The sequence below is a fragment of the Anas acuta genome, chromosome 4 (assembly GCF_963932015.1).
Source record: "Anas acuta chromosome 4, bAnaAcu1.1, whole genome shotgun sequence".
In the NCBI taxonomy this organism is placed as follows: domain Eukaryota; kingdom Metazoa; phylum Chordata; class Aves; order Anseriformes; family Anatidae; genus Anas; species Anas acuta.
This window is the reverse complement of record NC_088982.1, coordinates 32,150,932-32,168,583: the sequence shown is the minus strand read 5'-3', so window position 1 is coordinate 32,168,583 and position 17,652 is coordinate 32,150,932. Positions and strand designations below refer to the sequence as shown.

The 17,652-nt window shown below is 39.8% G+C and overlaps 1 protein-coding gene across 1 annotated transcript in view; it reads left to right on the top strand.

Annotated features, from left to right (window-relative positions):
• Positions 1 to 17,652, top strand: part of SEC24D (SEC24 homolog D, COPII coat complex component) — a 117,928-nt gene that overhangs the window by 77,165 nt on the left and 23,111 nt on the right. The window contains 4 exon segments of the mRNA XM_068680618.1: positions 625 to 886; positions 3,845 to 3,951; positions 7,374 to 7,485; positions 8,820 to 8,947. Of these exon segments, the coding sequence (XP_068536719.1) occupies positions 787 to 886; positions 3,845 to 3,951; positions 7,374 to 7,485; positions 8,820 to 8,947 (447 nt within the window). The 5' untranslated portion in view covers positions 625 to 786.

The following is a 17,652-nucleotide window of genomic DNA, read 5'->3' as shown; positions in this document are numbered from 1 at the left end:
TTGCAGGGTCCTCTTAATTCTAATTGGAATCTGGATCTTACAAGCAACAAACTATTCCTCACCATTGCATGCAAAATAATTTCCACATTTCATCTTTTAACATCAAAACTGGAAGATGGTTGTAAAACAGATTGAGTGGGTTTAAATTCCATTTAGTTTTTCACGGTGAAATGGGAAGATTAAACTAACAAAACAAAACAAAACAAAAAAAAAAAATACGTAAGAGAAATTGATTATTAAGCCAAAAAGAATGTTGTTTCACAATAAGAATTTAAATAAAATTTACATTTAAATCAAAAGCCAATAGTGATTTATGTGTATTCCAATCAAGAATTGTTGAAGACTGGCCTCCTTCTCCCTTTCCCCACCCACCCCAGCTGTAGGGTTTTATTGAAAACAGAGCTGAAGGAAATAAAACCGAACATCCGAATCAGTTCATACTTCAGCTGTGAGGTCTGATTTGTTTTATGAACAGACATTCAGAATCTGCTTAATGAAGCATGTCAGTATGTAACTCAATATTCCCCGTATGTTACAAATATATGGAGTAAAAATAGAATGTCTTTCACACAGAGTTAGTAGGTTGTTGTTTTTGACTCATTTGATAAATAATTTCTTGCTCAGGTCCTGGCACTACTCTGAGCTCTCACATATCTTCCGGGCATCCAGCATCTTTTCAGGGTCCACAGCCAACACCTCTGACACAGCAGCAAATGGCTTTGCCACCTGGTTCCTCCACCAGCAAATAATTTCAGTGGCCTTAGTGATTAACCTTCATTGCCTACTATGGCCAGACAAGATGGGACCCCTGGATCTGGCCCCCGGAATCCTAACTTGCAACAGCTTCCAGGACAGCCTCCAGGGCCTGGATATCATCCTCAGCAAGGTAAAGAATGATGTTTGGCATCTAATTGAAAACAAACAAACAAATGTATTGAGAATCACTAGTGGAACTGTGACCACTCACAGCTGATGTTTTGCTGTCTTGGAAAAATGAAAGCTTAATTGCCTTTGGGTAGAATGGAAGTTGTTATTGCCTGTCAGTGCATTCAAGGCAGGATATAGTTTTGCTCAAAAGTTCATCACTCTATTGAGAACTTAAAAAGAAAAAGAAGATTAATTTGTGTCAGAAACAGTGTTTGTTCAGTATTGGGTAAAGGCACAAGATACAGAAAGGAGTCATATACTCCTTCTAGATACTCCTCTTTACTATAGTAAAAAAGCAATAGCAATAAAGATTTGTAATTGAATACAAAGAATGTGCTTTCTTACCTGTCACAAGTAAGTAAATCAGTTAGCTGGCTTTTTAATTATCAAACTAGGCTGGTTTGCATTGACTGATTCTCACTGATGCATCTGGAACACTGGAATCAAGGACTACAAGCTTTACAAAAGAGACAGGCGGGGCAGGAGGGGCAGGGATGTTGAGAAATGGATAGATTGCACAGAGCTGGCTCTGAGAAACAGCCACAGACAGGCTGAGAGCATGTGGGTAAAGGTTAAGGACCAGACCCAGGAAGGACACCTTGTGGTTGGGGTCTCCTGCAGGCTGCCTGATCAAGGGGAGCCTGTTGTTGAGACCTTCCTGCTTCAGCTGCAAGAAGCATCACGCACACAGGCACCCATCCTGATGGGTGGCTAGTTCAACCACATGGATTTCTGCTGGGAAAGCCACACAGCAGTCTGTAAGTGATCCAGGAGATTCCTGGAGTGCATTGAGGATAACTTCCTCATCCAGGTATTAAGCAACCCATCCTGAAGAGAAGTGTTACTGGACCTGGTGCTCACCAATGAACCTGTTAAAGGGGTTATTAATAAACTAATATAGATATTAAGGGATTCTGGAGGTACACTGGCCAGAAAAGAAAGGCCAAGAAGAGTGTAACATCCTCTGATAAATGAGAAGGGAGAACTGATAACAAGGGACATGGAGAAGGCTGATGTATTCAACAACCTCGCTTCAGTCTTTGCTGCCAGTCAGGTTTCCCACACACATCTCTTGAATTCCTGATCTTCTAGGCAGGAGCTGGGGAAGCAGAGTCCCTCCCACAGTAAGCAAAGAACATGTTCAAGACCTGGTGGAACTGAAGAGGTACAAGTCTATGGGGCCCGATGCTGTGCATCCCAAGGTCCTGGGGGAACTTGCTGATGTCATTGCCCAGCCACTCTTCATCATGTGTGAAAAGTCCTGGCAGTCAGGTGAAGTTCCTGGTGACTGGAAAAAGGGAAGCATCACTCTCCTTTTTAAAAAAGGATAGAAAGGAGGACCCAGGGAACTACAGGCCTCACCTATGGAGCCTCAAGTCTGTGTTTGGGAAGTTCATGGAACAGATCCTCCTGGAAGCACTGTCAAGGCATATGGAAGACAAGGAGCTGTCTGAGACAGCCAGCACAGCTTCACCAAGGGCAAATCCTGCCTGACCAATCTGGTGGCCTTCTGTGATGGTGTGATTTCATGAGTCAACAAGGGAAGACTGACCAATGTCATCTAACTGGACTTCTGCAAGGCCTTTGACACATGACATCCTGATCTCTGAATTGGAGAGAGATGCATTTGAAGGGTGGACCATTCAGTGGATAAGGAGTTGGCTTGAAGCTCACACACAGAGAGTGGTGGTCAATGGCTACATGTCCAGGTGGAGGTCAGTGACAAGTGGTGTCCGTCAGAGGTCCATCTTGGGACCGGTGCTATTTATTGTGTTTATCAGTGAAATAGTGGAATTGAGTGCACCCACAGCAAGTTTGCAGATGACACCAAGCCGAGTGGTACGGTTGATACAGCAGAAGGAAGGGATGCCATCCAAACGGATCTAGACCAACTTGAGAAGTTGGCCCCCATGACCCTAATGAGGTTCAACAAGTCCAAGTGCAAGGTGCTGTACCTGGGTCGGGGCAATCCCAGACATGAGCACAGACTGGGGGAAGAACTCACTGAGAGCAGCCCTGTGGAGGATTTGGGGTTTCTGGTGGATGAGAAGTTCAACATGAACCTTCAGTATGCACTTACAACCCAGAAAGCCGACTATGTCGTGGGCCACATCAACAGAGGTGAGGCCAGCAGGTCAAGGGAGGGAATTGTCCCCCTCTGCTCTGCCTTCATGAGGCCCAACTTGGAGTGCTGCATCCAGGTCTGGGCCCCCAGCACAAGAACGATGTGGATCTGTTAGAGCTGGTCCAGAGGAGTGCCATGAGGATGATCAGAGGGCTGGACCCCTGCTGTGAAGAAAGGCTGAGAAAGCTGGGGCTGTTGAGCCTAGAGAAGAGAAGACTCCAGGGAGACCTCATTGCAGCTTTTCAGTACTTAAAGGGGGCTTATAAAAAAAGGTGGAGAGTGATTTTTTATAAAGGAAGATAATGGTAGGACAAAGAGGAATGATTTTGAACTAAAAGAGTGAAGATTTAGATTAAAAGGAAATTCTTCACTCTGAAGGTCATGAGGCACTGGAACAAGTGGAGTCCCTGCCTGTGGCAGAGGGGTTGGAACTGGATGGTCTTTAAGGTCCATTCCAATAAAAGCCATCCTATGAAAGGTCTGGTTTGAGTAGCTGTAATAACCTCTACCAGTAATCCTACTTTGCTATATAATAGCAAAAACTTTAATAATACTCAAAAAAATATAACTGAAAAGTTTTGGAACTAGAGCTGTCACACCTAGTTTTATGCTTACCTTTAATTACCTTACTTGCATGAGCTAAAATAACCCTTTTCTTGTACTTACTGAAAACAGAAAGGAAGGAGAAGTTGCATTTAGCAGAAGTAAGAATGATTTGTATGGCAAAAACTGATGTTAAATTGATAACAGAGCTTAAGTACTTTATATTAATGATCATTTGTAACTGTACAGCGATGGCAGGATCTCATCTGTCTTACCCTAGTGCCTTTCCTGGAGGTCCAGCACAGCTCTCAGGTCCACAGCAGACGAAGCTTGATCCTGACTCTGTTTCAAGCCCAGTAAGTAATGTGGCACTGATGTTTTATGAAAGTAAATTTCTGCTCCATTTAATGCCATTGCATTTACATGGCTTGGTTTACAGGTTATGTTGCAATTTTTGTGTAGTCTTAACTACATCGACTGTTTACTTTGTGTTGTCAGTTTGGAATAACTGAGTAGTACAGAGTGCTAGGTTTATAACTGATGAGGCTTTATAACTTCAGCTGGCATGGGACGTACCCACAAGTCAGTATGTTAAAATAGGAATTCTCAACAAGGTTCTCCTTATGACAGTAAGGAGTACTGAAGGATTACTAGCATTCTCTGCAGCTGGTCACCTTTCCTTTCCACTCCAAGAAGATCCAAGACTTAAACTTAGTAACAGGTAGACACCTAAAGTAGGACTGGTGCAGAGCACAGGTATGTGAACTGTAAAACTGCAAGCATGGAAAAGCTGAGAAGTCCCATGCTCAAAAGCTGCGTCACTGTTTGCAGGAGTTCCTTGGGCAACCAGAACTATTTGCTTGAGCATCTTTCCACCCTTGTAAGGATTTCAGTAGTTCAGGGTGTACATAATGCTTAAGCTTCCTATGGGTTCAGAAGGCTCAGTTGTTGAAGCCCGCCTGAATGTGCACTGGTGGGACAAAGCCTTTTCTTTTTAGAATTGTGTTAGAGGAAAAATAAAACAAGATATGGATTGTCAATCTTTCTTGAATAAAGTAGTCTAATTATTACCCAAAGGAATAACTTGTCAGATGCAGGCTCTATTTACCTTATTTTTTTTTATTGGAAACAGCTGATCAAAGTAGGAGGGGGAAATGTGCTGAGCTCATGGGGAAAGCACACTGATGCATGCACTTACACAGGTTTTGGTGATCAGCCGAACAGATTAAAAGGTCCTTGGAGAGTCAGGATTCTTGAAGCAGGCTATCTTGTAGCTTTGACGCAGGACTTTCTACTTAGATGCATTAACCACCACACTGTAAGCTCGTCTGGGTGGAGGAATCTTCAATTCCTCTGAAGCAGTATTACTGTACGGGAAAGGGTTTGTGTTTTACCAGCAGGGGGGAAAATCACTTGTGTAAAATCCTGATCCTGTTTAGTAGGGTGTAGCTTTGCTTCCTTATATTGGGATTTTCCTTTGTTTTATCCAGTGATGGTTTTACTGAAAAACTGAAAATATCTTGGAAAAATGTTGGGTTTTTTTTGGTAGGTAATCATTTAGAGGTTAATGTAACAACTGTAATTGCCACCGTTGTGGTTTAAAAAATAAAAAAAAAATAATAAAAAAAAATCAACAAAGCCCACCTGAAGTGAATTTCTGTATAATTAGCAAATGTAGGTAATAGTGCCCTGAATAGGCTGACCATTCTTAGTGTTTCAGTGTGGTGCTTTTACTTAAGAAGTACAAAATCATCTTGTGTAATACATTTAAGAAAAAAAAAAAGTCATCAGGGGAGCGGGAGGTCTGGCACGAAAGCGTGGACTGATGTCTTGTTTCAATTACACATGCAGAATAAACAGCCTTGACTATGACAGTGATGTTAAAATAGGTTAAAAGGTTTGTTTTAGCAGCACAGAGAGGATCAAAATGACATGTTTAAAAGAAACACGATCTGGGTCAATGTCTGCAGAGGGCAAAAAGCTAACTCAGAATGAGGAATAAGTATGACCATGTGTATTTCTCTTGTTATATTTACATTACACAATTACAGTAGTGTTGCCAGATAAATTTACTTCTTATCTGTAGCCATTGTTGATTTATATTTTCTTACATATGTTAGAGGTTGATATGTTCTCTGACAACATCTATGAAAACTAGCATCTGGGCTTTGTCAACAATTATTTCCAAGAACAATGATGTATTTAGGTCAGTTAACTGCAGAATACCGTGGTGCATTGATCCTTTGCAGAGCTAAGTCTTGAAAGTGGTTTGCTTCCTTCAGCCAGCAGACCTTTTTAGAACAAAGCTTTTATCCCTTCTAATGCAAGAGTTAGTGATAAGTATACAAGCCAAGCAGGCAGGGAAAAGTAATCAAGCAGAAGATATAACAAGCTCCGAGGAATGTATTGTGTATTTAAATTGCAATAAAAAAAACTTTAAGGAGAATGAAAATGTTACAGGCTGTATATTAATTCCAGTATGTTAGGAAATACCTCTTGGACAATGATCAATAGACTCCATGCTGACTAATTTTGTTTTTCTTCTGTTTGCTTTCCAGCAGAGGCTTCTGAAGTTCCCCAGCTATTATTAGAAATTCATGTGCAGTGTAAAGATACAATTGCATGGCATACTAGTAGCAGTGGCAAAGGCAGCTTCAGAAATTCCCTGCCTCCTTCCTCTTTCTCACAGCTGTTAGGCTATACACTAAAATGGATTGCTGAAAAGATAACTCCTTTGAGGATGAGAAGGAATAGTGGTATCGTCTCAGTGATCCAGTTTATGGTATGGACCAATATATCCGTTTATATAACTTCAGTTGTACCTGAGAAGTATCAGACTTAAGCATGAGGGACTACAGAAGTGACAGTATAGAAAGTGTACACAAAGAGAATTTGTTAAGTAGTAAAGCCAGCTTCATGAGCATTTAGTGAAAATAATTCACTAGTGTTCAACCAGAATAAACCTGCACATGATTAGAGCTGCTTCACCAGAAGTTTTCTGTGATTGCTCTCCTTTACTTTTTTTCTAGGAGGGAGCTCACAACATGGTAGTACGACTCAGGGAGTGAAAACACAGTTCCAGAGTTGACATACTACCTCATGGTCAGACAGGTTTTTCTTAAGGATTGAATGCTACCTTCTAAATTGCAGTGCTGACATATATATAGCTCTGCTAGGAAGATGGTACTCTCTGTAGGTTATCGATCACTTTTTAACCATCCTGTGCACAGAGCCTAGTGGGGAGGAATTGATGGCCAACCCCTCCCACTATTCCAGTCAAATGAATTACCCACACATTCATTTATTAAGAACAGCGTCTGGCACAAATATGGCCATACAAAAGATAACCTGGTATATGTGACATCTGAGTAAGGTGATGCACTCAAGTTTGATCTTGGAGCTTGGAAGGCCAGATTCAGTAACAAGGCTTATTTACACAGCCACTCTATTCAGTTTGCTGGCTAGACTCGCCTGAAAATGTCTGACTCCAGCATTCAACATGCTTTGAACAACTCCGTTGTTCACTGTATATAGGTCTGGCCAGCCCCTATGTGTAGTGTTACCTCTGCAGGGTTCCAACAGGCAACTGTAGCTGTGAGTTACACTGCTCAGCTGTGTCTATATAGTTTTCTAGTTCTTAGCTATCCTAGAAGTTTGTATGCGATGGGTTTATGGCATCTCTATATAAGACAATAGTTTTACTTAGTCTAACTCTTTATGGATGTAACTGAATGCATGGCCAACCTTTCTCACACTGTTCTTGCTTCTTATCCATCAGATTCAAGTAATTGAAAAGGACAAAGCTTCTAGGCGAGGGCAGATCTATGCTACAAACACAAGAGGACAGGTTTCTCCTCTTGTCACTACAGACTGCGTAATCCAAGATCAAGGTAACTGTCCTCGTTACCACTTTGGGGGAAATGAAATAAATATATGTATATATGACTAAATTCTCACATTTGTCACCTAAAAATGGTGCTTCTTACTCTAAATTGGACATAAAATGGGAAAATTGCTCCCAGGTATGTGTGAGAGGGGGAGTAGAGGGGGGAGAACTGAATTATTAAACTTCTGGTTAATTCCAGTGAAAGCCATGAGATAGCCTTGCCCTCACCTTTTCTACCCTTATTGAAATTTAAAGTAATATGCATAATTGACACAACTTCTCTTAACATAAATTTTTTCAAGGTTTTCAAGTAAAAAGCCCTCTTCAGATTCTTCTGAAATTTTAAAAGATGGGCACTATAAAAAGCACTGATTCTATTATCGTTGTGTTTTAAGATAAGAATTTTGGAAGATTCTATTCAAACCATAGGGACATAGTATGAGCCTGTCTAGTTGGCTTAATGTTTTCATTTGGCTAGTGTACCTCCATTTGCTTCAGCCTAGACCTTGTAAGTACCATATTCCGTGCTCTTGACAGCAGACTTGATACTTTAATATAGATAAAACTGATGGTATCATTTAGTCCAGCATTAATTGATCAGTGCTTGGGTAAGCTATACAAAACATACGAACGCATCAAGATTTTTGGACATTACCTGAGAACAGGATAATGCAGTTCTAATGAACAAAGAAATTCCTCTCAAGAAACTGAGCAGATCTGCAGCCTGATGGTTTAAAAAAAAAAAAAATAGGAATATAAGGCAGTTTCTGAACTGCCTTGGACTTCCAGTGCTTGTCTGCCTTGCAGAATGCAGTTTCTCATGGAGGGAACTGAACTAAGTGTGCTACAAGAAACGGAGTAGTGATTTAGCACACTATCTTGCAGGATATATGAGCATGGTCATGTTAACACTGGTATCCTACCTTCTGAATTAGAGCTAGCTCATTAGCGTGGTCTTGACAGTAAGTATCAGTTTGCTGCATTTTGTTATATACAGTATTGACATTCCCACTGGGTATTTCATCCATATTATTTCCTTTTAACATCTCAGATATGGATATTTGCAAATTAATCTCTATTGAGATTCTCATTAAACTCTTCTAAAAAGATTCTCATAAATCTCTTCATTAAACTCGAACAGCAAGAAAATATTTGCCTACAGGGGGAGGCAGTGGCTGATACATGAGATGGGCAGAAGCTTCCATGGGAGAACAAAAAGCATGTATCTAACTTAGGATATGCTCTTGTAGTTTTGTTGTTGTTTTTCTGGTTTGTGTTTAGGACAGGCAGATTCCTTTTATCAGTCTTTCACTGTGCATGCTTTGTTGGGTGTTCTAGGCCATACCAGCCCTTGTTATATCCAATGTACTACCTACTGCTTCCTGTCATCTTCAGATACGGCCGAACAGACTTGAATTCCACTGGCAGCTGTCATCCAGTCTTTTGCTATTGTTCCACAAAATGAGGTGAGGACTAACAGAATATTAGTCCCATGTGGTTTTGTCTCCTAAATGTTAATAACTTCTTCTCTGGTTGGGTGGGGTGGAAGGGTGTCTTATCTATGATTGTGAAAGAGCTAGAGTAGAGAGGTAGCTGCAGAAGGCTATGAGTTGCACTTGGGTCATGATGCAACTTCAGGGGGTAAAAATCTTTGAAAAGGTACAAGAGTGGTAACTGTAATCTGAACCAGCAGGTTCCTGGTGTTGCCCCAACTATCTCTACTCTTATGCCATGACTAGCAGCTGCTAGAATTGCATAGCTATAGGCAAAGACATTAAAAGAAGATAGCCTTGGACGGTATCAACAGAGACTAAATTTATTTTACTACATGAATAGTTACATTCAAAAAATCTCATTTTTCCATTTTGTTCTTTACAATATAAAGAAGATAAGGGTATTTTCTACTTGAGCGAACTGAGTCATAGAAAGCAGACAAATGTAACTACCCATTTTTGGCAGTCATTTGGAGACAAACCTAATCAACTATTTTTTCTCACATTGCCATCTACAACAGCCCCTCCTATTCCAAGTATAGCCCTAGTTCATCTGCAAAATAATTCTGCTGATTGGCAGAGTCCTGTGACCTCAGGATAGCTGTTACATGGGTACATGGTTTCCTGGCATCCCCAATGGGTTGCATCAGTAGCAGGGATACAACCAGTTTTCAAGTGCAGCTTGTAACTGCATCATCTGTAGGGTTGTCCTTTCTTGTCCGTAACTCCCTGCCTGCATTGTGCAGCTTCTAAATTCTGCAACAAAGGTCCGTAGATGGCATTTCCTTTTCACGTGCAATGCTAACTAACTTTCAGAGCATTGTTTGCTGCAAAAAAAAAAAAAAAAAAAAAATGGGGATCTCATATAAGTTATGTGATTGTGTCTTCAGAAACTCCCTCATAAAACATGCACAGAAAAGCCTAATTAAAATTGCACAGACTTTCAGTGTTGTTTTTTTGCAGTCTTTGATTTTCTTTAACTTTGCTTTATTGCTTGTAAATTCTTTGGGTTGTGTTGGTGTTTTTTTTGTTTTTTTTTTTTTTTAAATAAGTTGGAAAAAAGCAGATGTTGCTCTTTATCTGGATGGATAACTTCCAATCCAACAGACTTCTGTAGTTTGAGTTAAGATTTTTATTTTAGCAGGGAAGATAACTACATAGTTATCTTCTCTGAGGCCCACAGGGAAATAGGGTGTATTACTTCTAGTTCTGCAGATAGCAGGTCTCACCATTTGTCTGCTAGACAGCAATGTTGGGTTTCATTCCAGTTCTTGAGAGGAATGTGCAGACTTGGCTTGCTGCCCCCTGCATTTTCTCCTAGATGAAACTCCTGCTGTTGCTTCCCCACTCCTTCACCTTACCAGACAGCCTTTGCTATTTAGTCCCTTTACCCCTCTTCTATGCCCATGTGGTTCTGCTGTCATGTTGGCTCTTCATTTGCATGTCTTTCCAATTTGCTTCTAGTCACTTAATGCTTCCCATACACGGCTTCCCTGTCTCCTGTACAGTGTTTGGACGAGTGATCAAGTTGCTTAAATTGAAATCTCTTCTGCATACATAAATTAGAAGTATGTACAAACACTTGGCCAAGTTCAGGAGGATTTTTCCAGTGTTGGCAAAAAAAAGAAAAAATGTGTGCAGTGACCCCCTGCTTCTGAAGAGTTAGTGCTCTCAAGCTGTTGGAAAGGTCAGCAGAATTCATTAATGTGTAAAGAGCAGTGTTTTTTCCCTAGTTTCTTTATCGGAAGAGGCTAAAAAACTTAAGTCTGAAAAATGTCTCTCAAAATTGGCTGAAGTCCAGTGTGGAAAAATTCAGTCTAAACAGTTGTAGCTTGGTAAAGTTTTAAGAGCTGAAGAGATGGTGTTATAGTAGGAAGTGCTGGGGAGTCTTAGCTGAGGCAGTTTTTCCAAGGCTTGCCTATGACCTTTGCTGCTGCCAAAATAAGATCTTACTCTTAAGATCTTCTTAAAAAAATAAATTAAAAATGGCCTTCCATATGGGATTTATAACAACTTCAATTCTGAAAAGCTACTTAATTTAAAGGAACTGGGCTTTTTATGGAGGTAAAATATATTCAAGTGCTTATGTGTTTCTGAATTTCCTACAATGGTGCTTTCTGCCTTGAACTAGTGACTGCAAGGCACGGGAAGATTTTCCCTTCAGGATGTCTATCCTATCTTGTGGATGCCTTTAAGTACCTTTTAACAACGTTAGCAGGTGATGCTCATCACATGTTACAGGGCTCTGTACAGTGGGAATCTGTCTAATCTCTTGATAAACAGCATGTTATATATAGTAACATCACTTTTTTTTTTCTTGCATTTTAATGAATAATATCAATTCATTCATCTTCATTGCAGCTTCAGCTGCAGATGTGCCTCTACTACTAGTATACAGAGCACTAGCACCCAGTGAGTTTCAATTCTGTTCCTTTTCAAAGGAGTTAAAAAAAAAAAAACAATGGCTACAAGGGTTTAGTGGACCATGGCTGTGAAATGCCCACAAATGCTTTGTGCAGCTGGTAATATGATGAGGAACAGCTGAGAAACAGACACATCTCAATTGAACTGTAAGGACTTGAGCAAACCCACACGCTGTACAAAATCCATTATGATGCACATCTTTCTGCGTTAGTAAAGCTGTATTTGAAAAGCCACGGGCTTCCATGGTCACCAAGTGACTTATGAGTATTCCATAAATATAACTCTTCCTTGACTGACATTTTGCTCTCATCACCGCTTATAGTTGAGGATGAATTTGAAATAGTTCAAAGATATATTTGCATGTTCAGTGGTCTGTTGCCATATGTAACTCTCTTTCTATGCCATTTCTGTACTAGGTCAGTTAGAAACAATGGGAAAAACTTAATGTGCTTCCATATAATTTGAGGATACAGCGTGGTCTTCAGATGTCTTGTTCTTCCGTTCTCCAATCCTGAGTGTGGGTTTTGATTTACTGAGGGCTGTTGTTTGCTTGTTTAGTTATTTTCTTTTGTAATTGAACACATTCACTGTTCTGGTGGATGACTTGTAAGCAGTGGTGTTACGTGTTGGTACACACTGGTGGGTTGTGCACTTGCATTAGACTCACCTGCTGGCTTTACCTTGTAACCAACAGAGGGATTTGTTGAACTGTTCTTGCCTGTGCAAGCAGCAGGAGCGAATGCCTGAGAGATTCTTCATTTCCAGTAAATGAACACAAGGGTGTAGGAGAAGGTAACTGGGGTCCTACAGGTGTATGTGTAGTCAAGATTATAGTCATCACTTTGACTCAACTGGAATTTGATCATTGAGGATTTGTTTCCTTTGACTTAAGGGGTGGAGTTAAAAGATCCTGGGATAATTTCCAAATAAAAAGTTTAATTAAGTTCAGTAGTATTTCTCAGAAATATTCCTTCCAGCCTGGAGCTCCAGACTGGACAAAGATAATTCAGTGTTTCATCATGTCTGAAAGGTAGACTTAAATTTTTTGGTCACTGTGGATTCTTTTGGGAAAGTGGAGCATCTACACGTACAGGACAGTGTTCTGTCTCCAAAAGTCATTTGGCAATGCTAGCATACAATGGGAATAAGTGTGAGTTTTTTTCCTTGCCAAAATAGGGTCTGTGGAAAAAAAAAATTAGTAGACAAGAAATACACTAACTTGAACATTTGGGTATTTTTGGAAGATGTGTGCAAAAGATATCCCTGTGTCCAGTAAAGAATAGGATACAAGTTACAGAAAATAAGAACACAAAGGAAAATCAACACAGTGCTAGGTAAGGGTGTTAAATGAAAACAACCTATGCATGCGTTTAAATCAGTGCAGTGTTTCAGGAAAAAAAAAAATACAGGGATCTTTTCCTTCAAATAAAAGGAATCTTGAAAAAATACAGGAATGTAATGGAATGAGAAGACAAAGATGCTGTGGCTTTACGTACTGTTAAAAAAGCCCCATGCAATTGAGACTCTGTGGAGTGGTGGTGTGTCCGAGAAGTTCCATAATACCTAGAAGTCTGGAAATTCTGAGTAGGGAGGACACAAGACCAACATAAATGAATACAAAGAAGGGCATAAAAATGCACCAGTAGGCTGCAATATCAGTCCTCAGATCAAGGGAGGAAAGCTGAATTCCTCAACAATTGATAGTTGAGATTAAGGAAAGAACTAGTACAGCTAAGATGCCAGATAGCAGGTGCTCGCCTGTAACCTGGTGCAGCTGTACCATGAGAACATTCTCATTTATGGCAGCCATTTATGGAAAACTTAAATAGATGTCATACTGGTCTTGCTGAAGAAAAGCTCAAGAAGGTGTGTTTGTGTCAGTAGTGTTAAATAACAAGTGAGAACTAACTTAAGACACAAGTAAAGACTGTTCAGTAGAGATCACTGACTTCTTGTGTTTGATATCCTAAGAACAGCCAGATTAGTAACACTTAGCACATGGACACTGAGCTTCAGAAGAGCAGAGCAAGTGAAGTGAGAGAATTCAGAAAGGCCCTCGAGTTGAAAGAGAGGCAACCTCCATGGAGGGCGCGCAGTCTCTCATAGATTACAAATGAGAAAAAGCCTTCCACAGCCAATCTAGAAAACTGTAGACTAGCGAACCTTACATGCATACTATATATCATTAGAAACTAAGGTCGTTAGAACATTCATGCCTCCTCACCCCTGGCCAGTGTCTTAACAGCTCTAGATGTCTCTGAATTTTTATCTATATCAAGTCTTCACTTATTATTTCTCAAAAATAACAGTTCATTTTCACTCCCCTGATTTGGATGATCTATGAAAAGTATTTGTTTGTTATAGATTTTGACAATACAGTATCATTGTTTGACAGAACTTATTTTTAGTCCACCAGTGCTTTAGCAACAGTCTATAAAAATAAACCAGCTCTCACAGTTATCATCATGAACAAAGCTCTACGTGAATTTGTTTTGGAGATGCGCAAATGTTTCCAGAACCTGAATAAACGATGTGATCTTGGTTTAACATTTAATACCGCCTACTTAAAAAGTTAGTTAAAAGAGTATTTCAAGTTTTAAAATCAAATATAAAAAATTCCAAAAAATATATATAGCTTTAAATATTAAAATATCTAGAGTGACTTTCTCTTTTGTTCCTTAGTAGTTTTGTGTTGTCACTCACTACAATGTTATTTCTTATTTATTTGTTATTTCTTCATAGAAATATTCTGTGGTGGGAAATTATTATTTCACGTTTCTCCTCAGTAGATTAACAAGTTAAAAAGATAAAACTGGAATGAAATTATTTCTCAGAAATTCTGGTGTTCATGAGCTGAAAGCCATTTAACCTTTTCAGAAGAATACTGAGATATGATGGTGGCTAGTGCAGCTGAGCTGCTTGGAAAGCCATGTGTTTTTTACAGGGATGATAGTGCATTTCCTAGGTAGAGCCCTGTCGGTACTATAAGGTTAGCAGAAACTACAAACTGGGTGAGGTGAGTAACTAGCAGGTGATGCAGTGTTACAAAATCTCTTTTCTGTTTCAAGAGCAAAGTAACAGTGTGAATTTTCATTTAGACCCCAAGACTGTTGAGTGGGTTTGAAAGAAGTAATTCAAATGTTGAATAAATAAGTTTGAAGAATTCAGGGAAATCCCTACACTCTTGTGATCTACTATGGGATCGGTGGGGACTCAGATTCTGTAGTTTGTATTTGGTGGCCAGTAAGAATGGCAAGCAGGCTGTACCTTCAGTTTGAAACACATTTTTATATAGGCACATATTTATTAATGGTTCCGTGCTTGTGCAGAGCTTTGGTTTGAGGGAGCTGAGAAACACTTACATTGCAGGCAGTACAAAATGATTTAATGGAAATATCTTACTGATTCTTCCTTTCCATTAGGGATGCATTAAAAAGCACATTGCAGAACAGAAGTGCTCACTGATAGCATCTACCCACCGTAAAAAGCCATCATTTTATTTTACCCTTTAATTTTTTTAGTTAGTTACTTGCAGGAGGACATTCCCCAATATTGTGTGAAAGACTAGCTAATTTAAGGGCTTTCAGTGAGGGATTCTATCAAAAGACTTTTAAAAAGCAAAGAGCAAAATACATTATGTCATCTGGGTCATGTTTGCCTACATGCTGGCTGACTCTTGATGGAACTCAATGGATCATGTCATGACATCCGTCTGCAAGAGTCACATCAAATCTTCCTCTGTACATCCTGTTTATTGGCACGTCTTTCTATGTTCTCCTCCACTGTAATATCTACCAATTTGCTCTCTGTGGAAGTAAGACTTGCTGGTCTGTAGCTCTAGGATCACCCAGAAGTTCTTTGTAAAGTTTCTTTTTATATTGGTGCCTTCTTTACTTTCGAGCGCTGAAGCTCACGTACGCAATTAGTTTTATGCAGTTCAGCAATTTTGCACTGTGAGTCCTTTTAGGTAAGAACCCCATGATTAGGCAGTAAATTATCCTTACTACTGGAAAGATACTTTTAAATAGCAAAAGATGCTAGTAAAAAAAAAAAAAAAAAAAGACTTTCTGAAGGAAAGGCTCTGAAAGAGCTGGGCATTTGTTTTACTCTGCTGTCTCTCTTGAAATGTCGTTTTCAGTGTTGGCTTGTAAATTTGTAATCCTCATATGGGACTTGCCATAACTGAGATTCCACTTCATATTCACCTCTAGTGGAAATGAAATGTCAGGGCTTATTGGATGTTTCATGACCTTTTTCCTTTGTGTAAACTGTATATGACTCTTTATATTGAAATTATTCAAAATTGTCGTGTGTTTGTAGACAATACTGAACTTTTCTTCTCCATTGTGGATAACAAAGCCTTCCTCCTCTCAAATGAGTACTCCATGGCAGAAAGAGCAGCTGTTGACCAGTGAAGAGATAGCAAAACTTTATCTCTGAATAGTAACTAGAGCATATTGCCCTGTGTGCTGTGCTGTGTAGTTTTCTGGATTGTCAAAGATACAGCAGTGTCTGAGTTTTGTCAATGTGTTTTGGGCATACTTTCAAAGTAATCTGTGCCTGTTGTCATGTTCTTCTAAAACATGGTGAGTGTGTGATGTAACTTAATAGTTAGGACGCAGTCTATGTTGAAATGCTTCTTCACCCTCCAGGAATGGGGAGCTATTGAGCAGTCTGTACAGCATTGCCTCTGTTTAAACTTCCAGAGATGGAAGTCAGTGGACCAGAAAGAAAGCACATGCACCAGTACTGCCTTGTAGATTCCAACCAGGCCAGTTATCTTAGACGTAGGGCCATGCTACAGGACATTCCACCATGTTCTTAAGACTGCCTTAGTATTTTTACAACCAATCCATTGTTGAGCTATTTGGAACGGTCAATCCATGTAGAAACTGTCCAGGTAGCATAAGCTTGTATCCTGAACTCATCACTGTCTATCTGCTCTGTTAAATGTGAGCCTAAACACTACTATTTCCTCCATTTTTTCAGATGTTAAAACATGTTCCAAAGCACACCTGTTAACACCTTCATTTGAGAGGGAACTGTGGAACTGGTCTTGTGGTCCTGAGTCCGGCTGGAATCTGGAAACAAGTTGTTGAGCCTTGTTGCTCTTACAGTGCTTTTTTTTTTTTCCTTCCTCCTACTGACTAACTCCAGGTTAATGTTGTGTTTTTTTGTATAGCTCTCTGCGGTGCCTGACTACCCCATGCATGGTATAGAGAGCCCAGAACTTGTATGCATCTCCAGGTGCCTTACCTCGACAGCTTTATATCACTCGGGAGGCCAGTGCCTGCAAGCTAGGTTTTGCAGTGCCTAATTTAGAGATGCATAAATCCTGTATTAGATAAGGCTTTCTTTATGGAGTATGCCCAGCGCTAGTCTGCATTTGGTAGTGAAGCATGTGGAATTGGATTGCTTCCCAAGGCTTCATCTTCTAGGAGAAAGTTTTTGTTAGCCTATTGGGCTGTCACTACACGGTGTAACAAGAATGTAGAGCCAAAGTTAGCAAAGGTTTTGGCCGCGCAGTTTTTCCTAATTCAAGTAAATTTCCTTATTTATTTTTTCCCATTTTTGTTTTTAGTGTATACTTTAAAATACTCTTCATACTTCCGTAGTGTGTTGCTCCTTGCATCACTGTTGTTACAGTAAGAACTTAATTCTGAAAGAGATGGGGACAGTGACTTGGAAAATTGACATTCATATATACCTTATTCATATTTTAATCAGAATCTCTGATTAATTCGAGCAGTCTTGAAAGGTTAGACTGGGAAAAGTGCATTTCTGAAGATTTAGGTTACGATAATGTAATTACTTTCTGATTAGTTGGAACCCATCTATTCTCCAGGATGGTCATGGCTGAAGAAGAACCTGACTAAGCACCAGTAAATATCAAGGGGAAAGAGGGAATTAAAAAATAATGATCATAGCCGCTTATTTGTTTCACCAACAAAAATTACACTCATAAAAAAAAATTACATTGGCTATTGCTAGATACATCTGTAACTCAAAATAGCTCTTTGAATGCCACTTGACATTCTGTGGGTGCATTTTCCTCTACAGGCTGCATGTTGCTCTCCTGAAATGGTGTTTGTCTCCACTTATGCACTGGCCAAAGTTGACCATAGCAACAGCAGCAAATTAAACATTGTAAGACTGCGAGCTCTAACATTAAGCCTGCAGGGATGTTACTCAGTTACCTTGGAAACTTCACAGAGTCAGCACACCCTGCTATTTAGTTAGTTCAGGATGAAAAG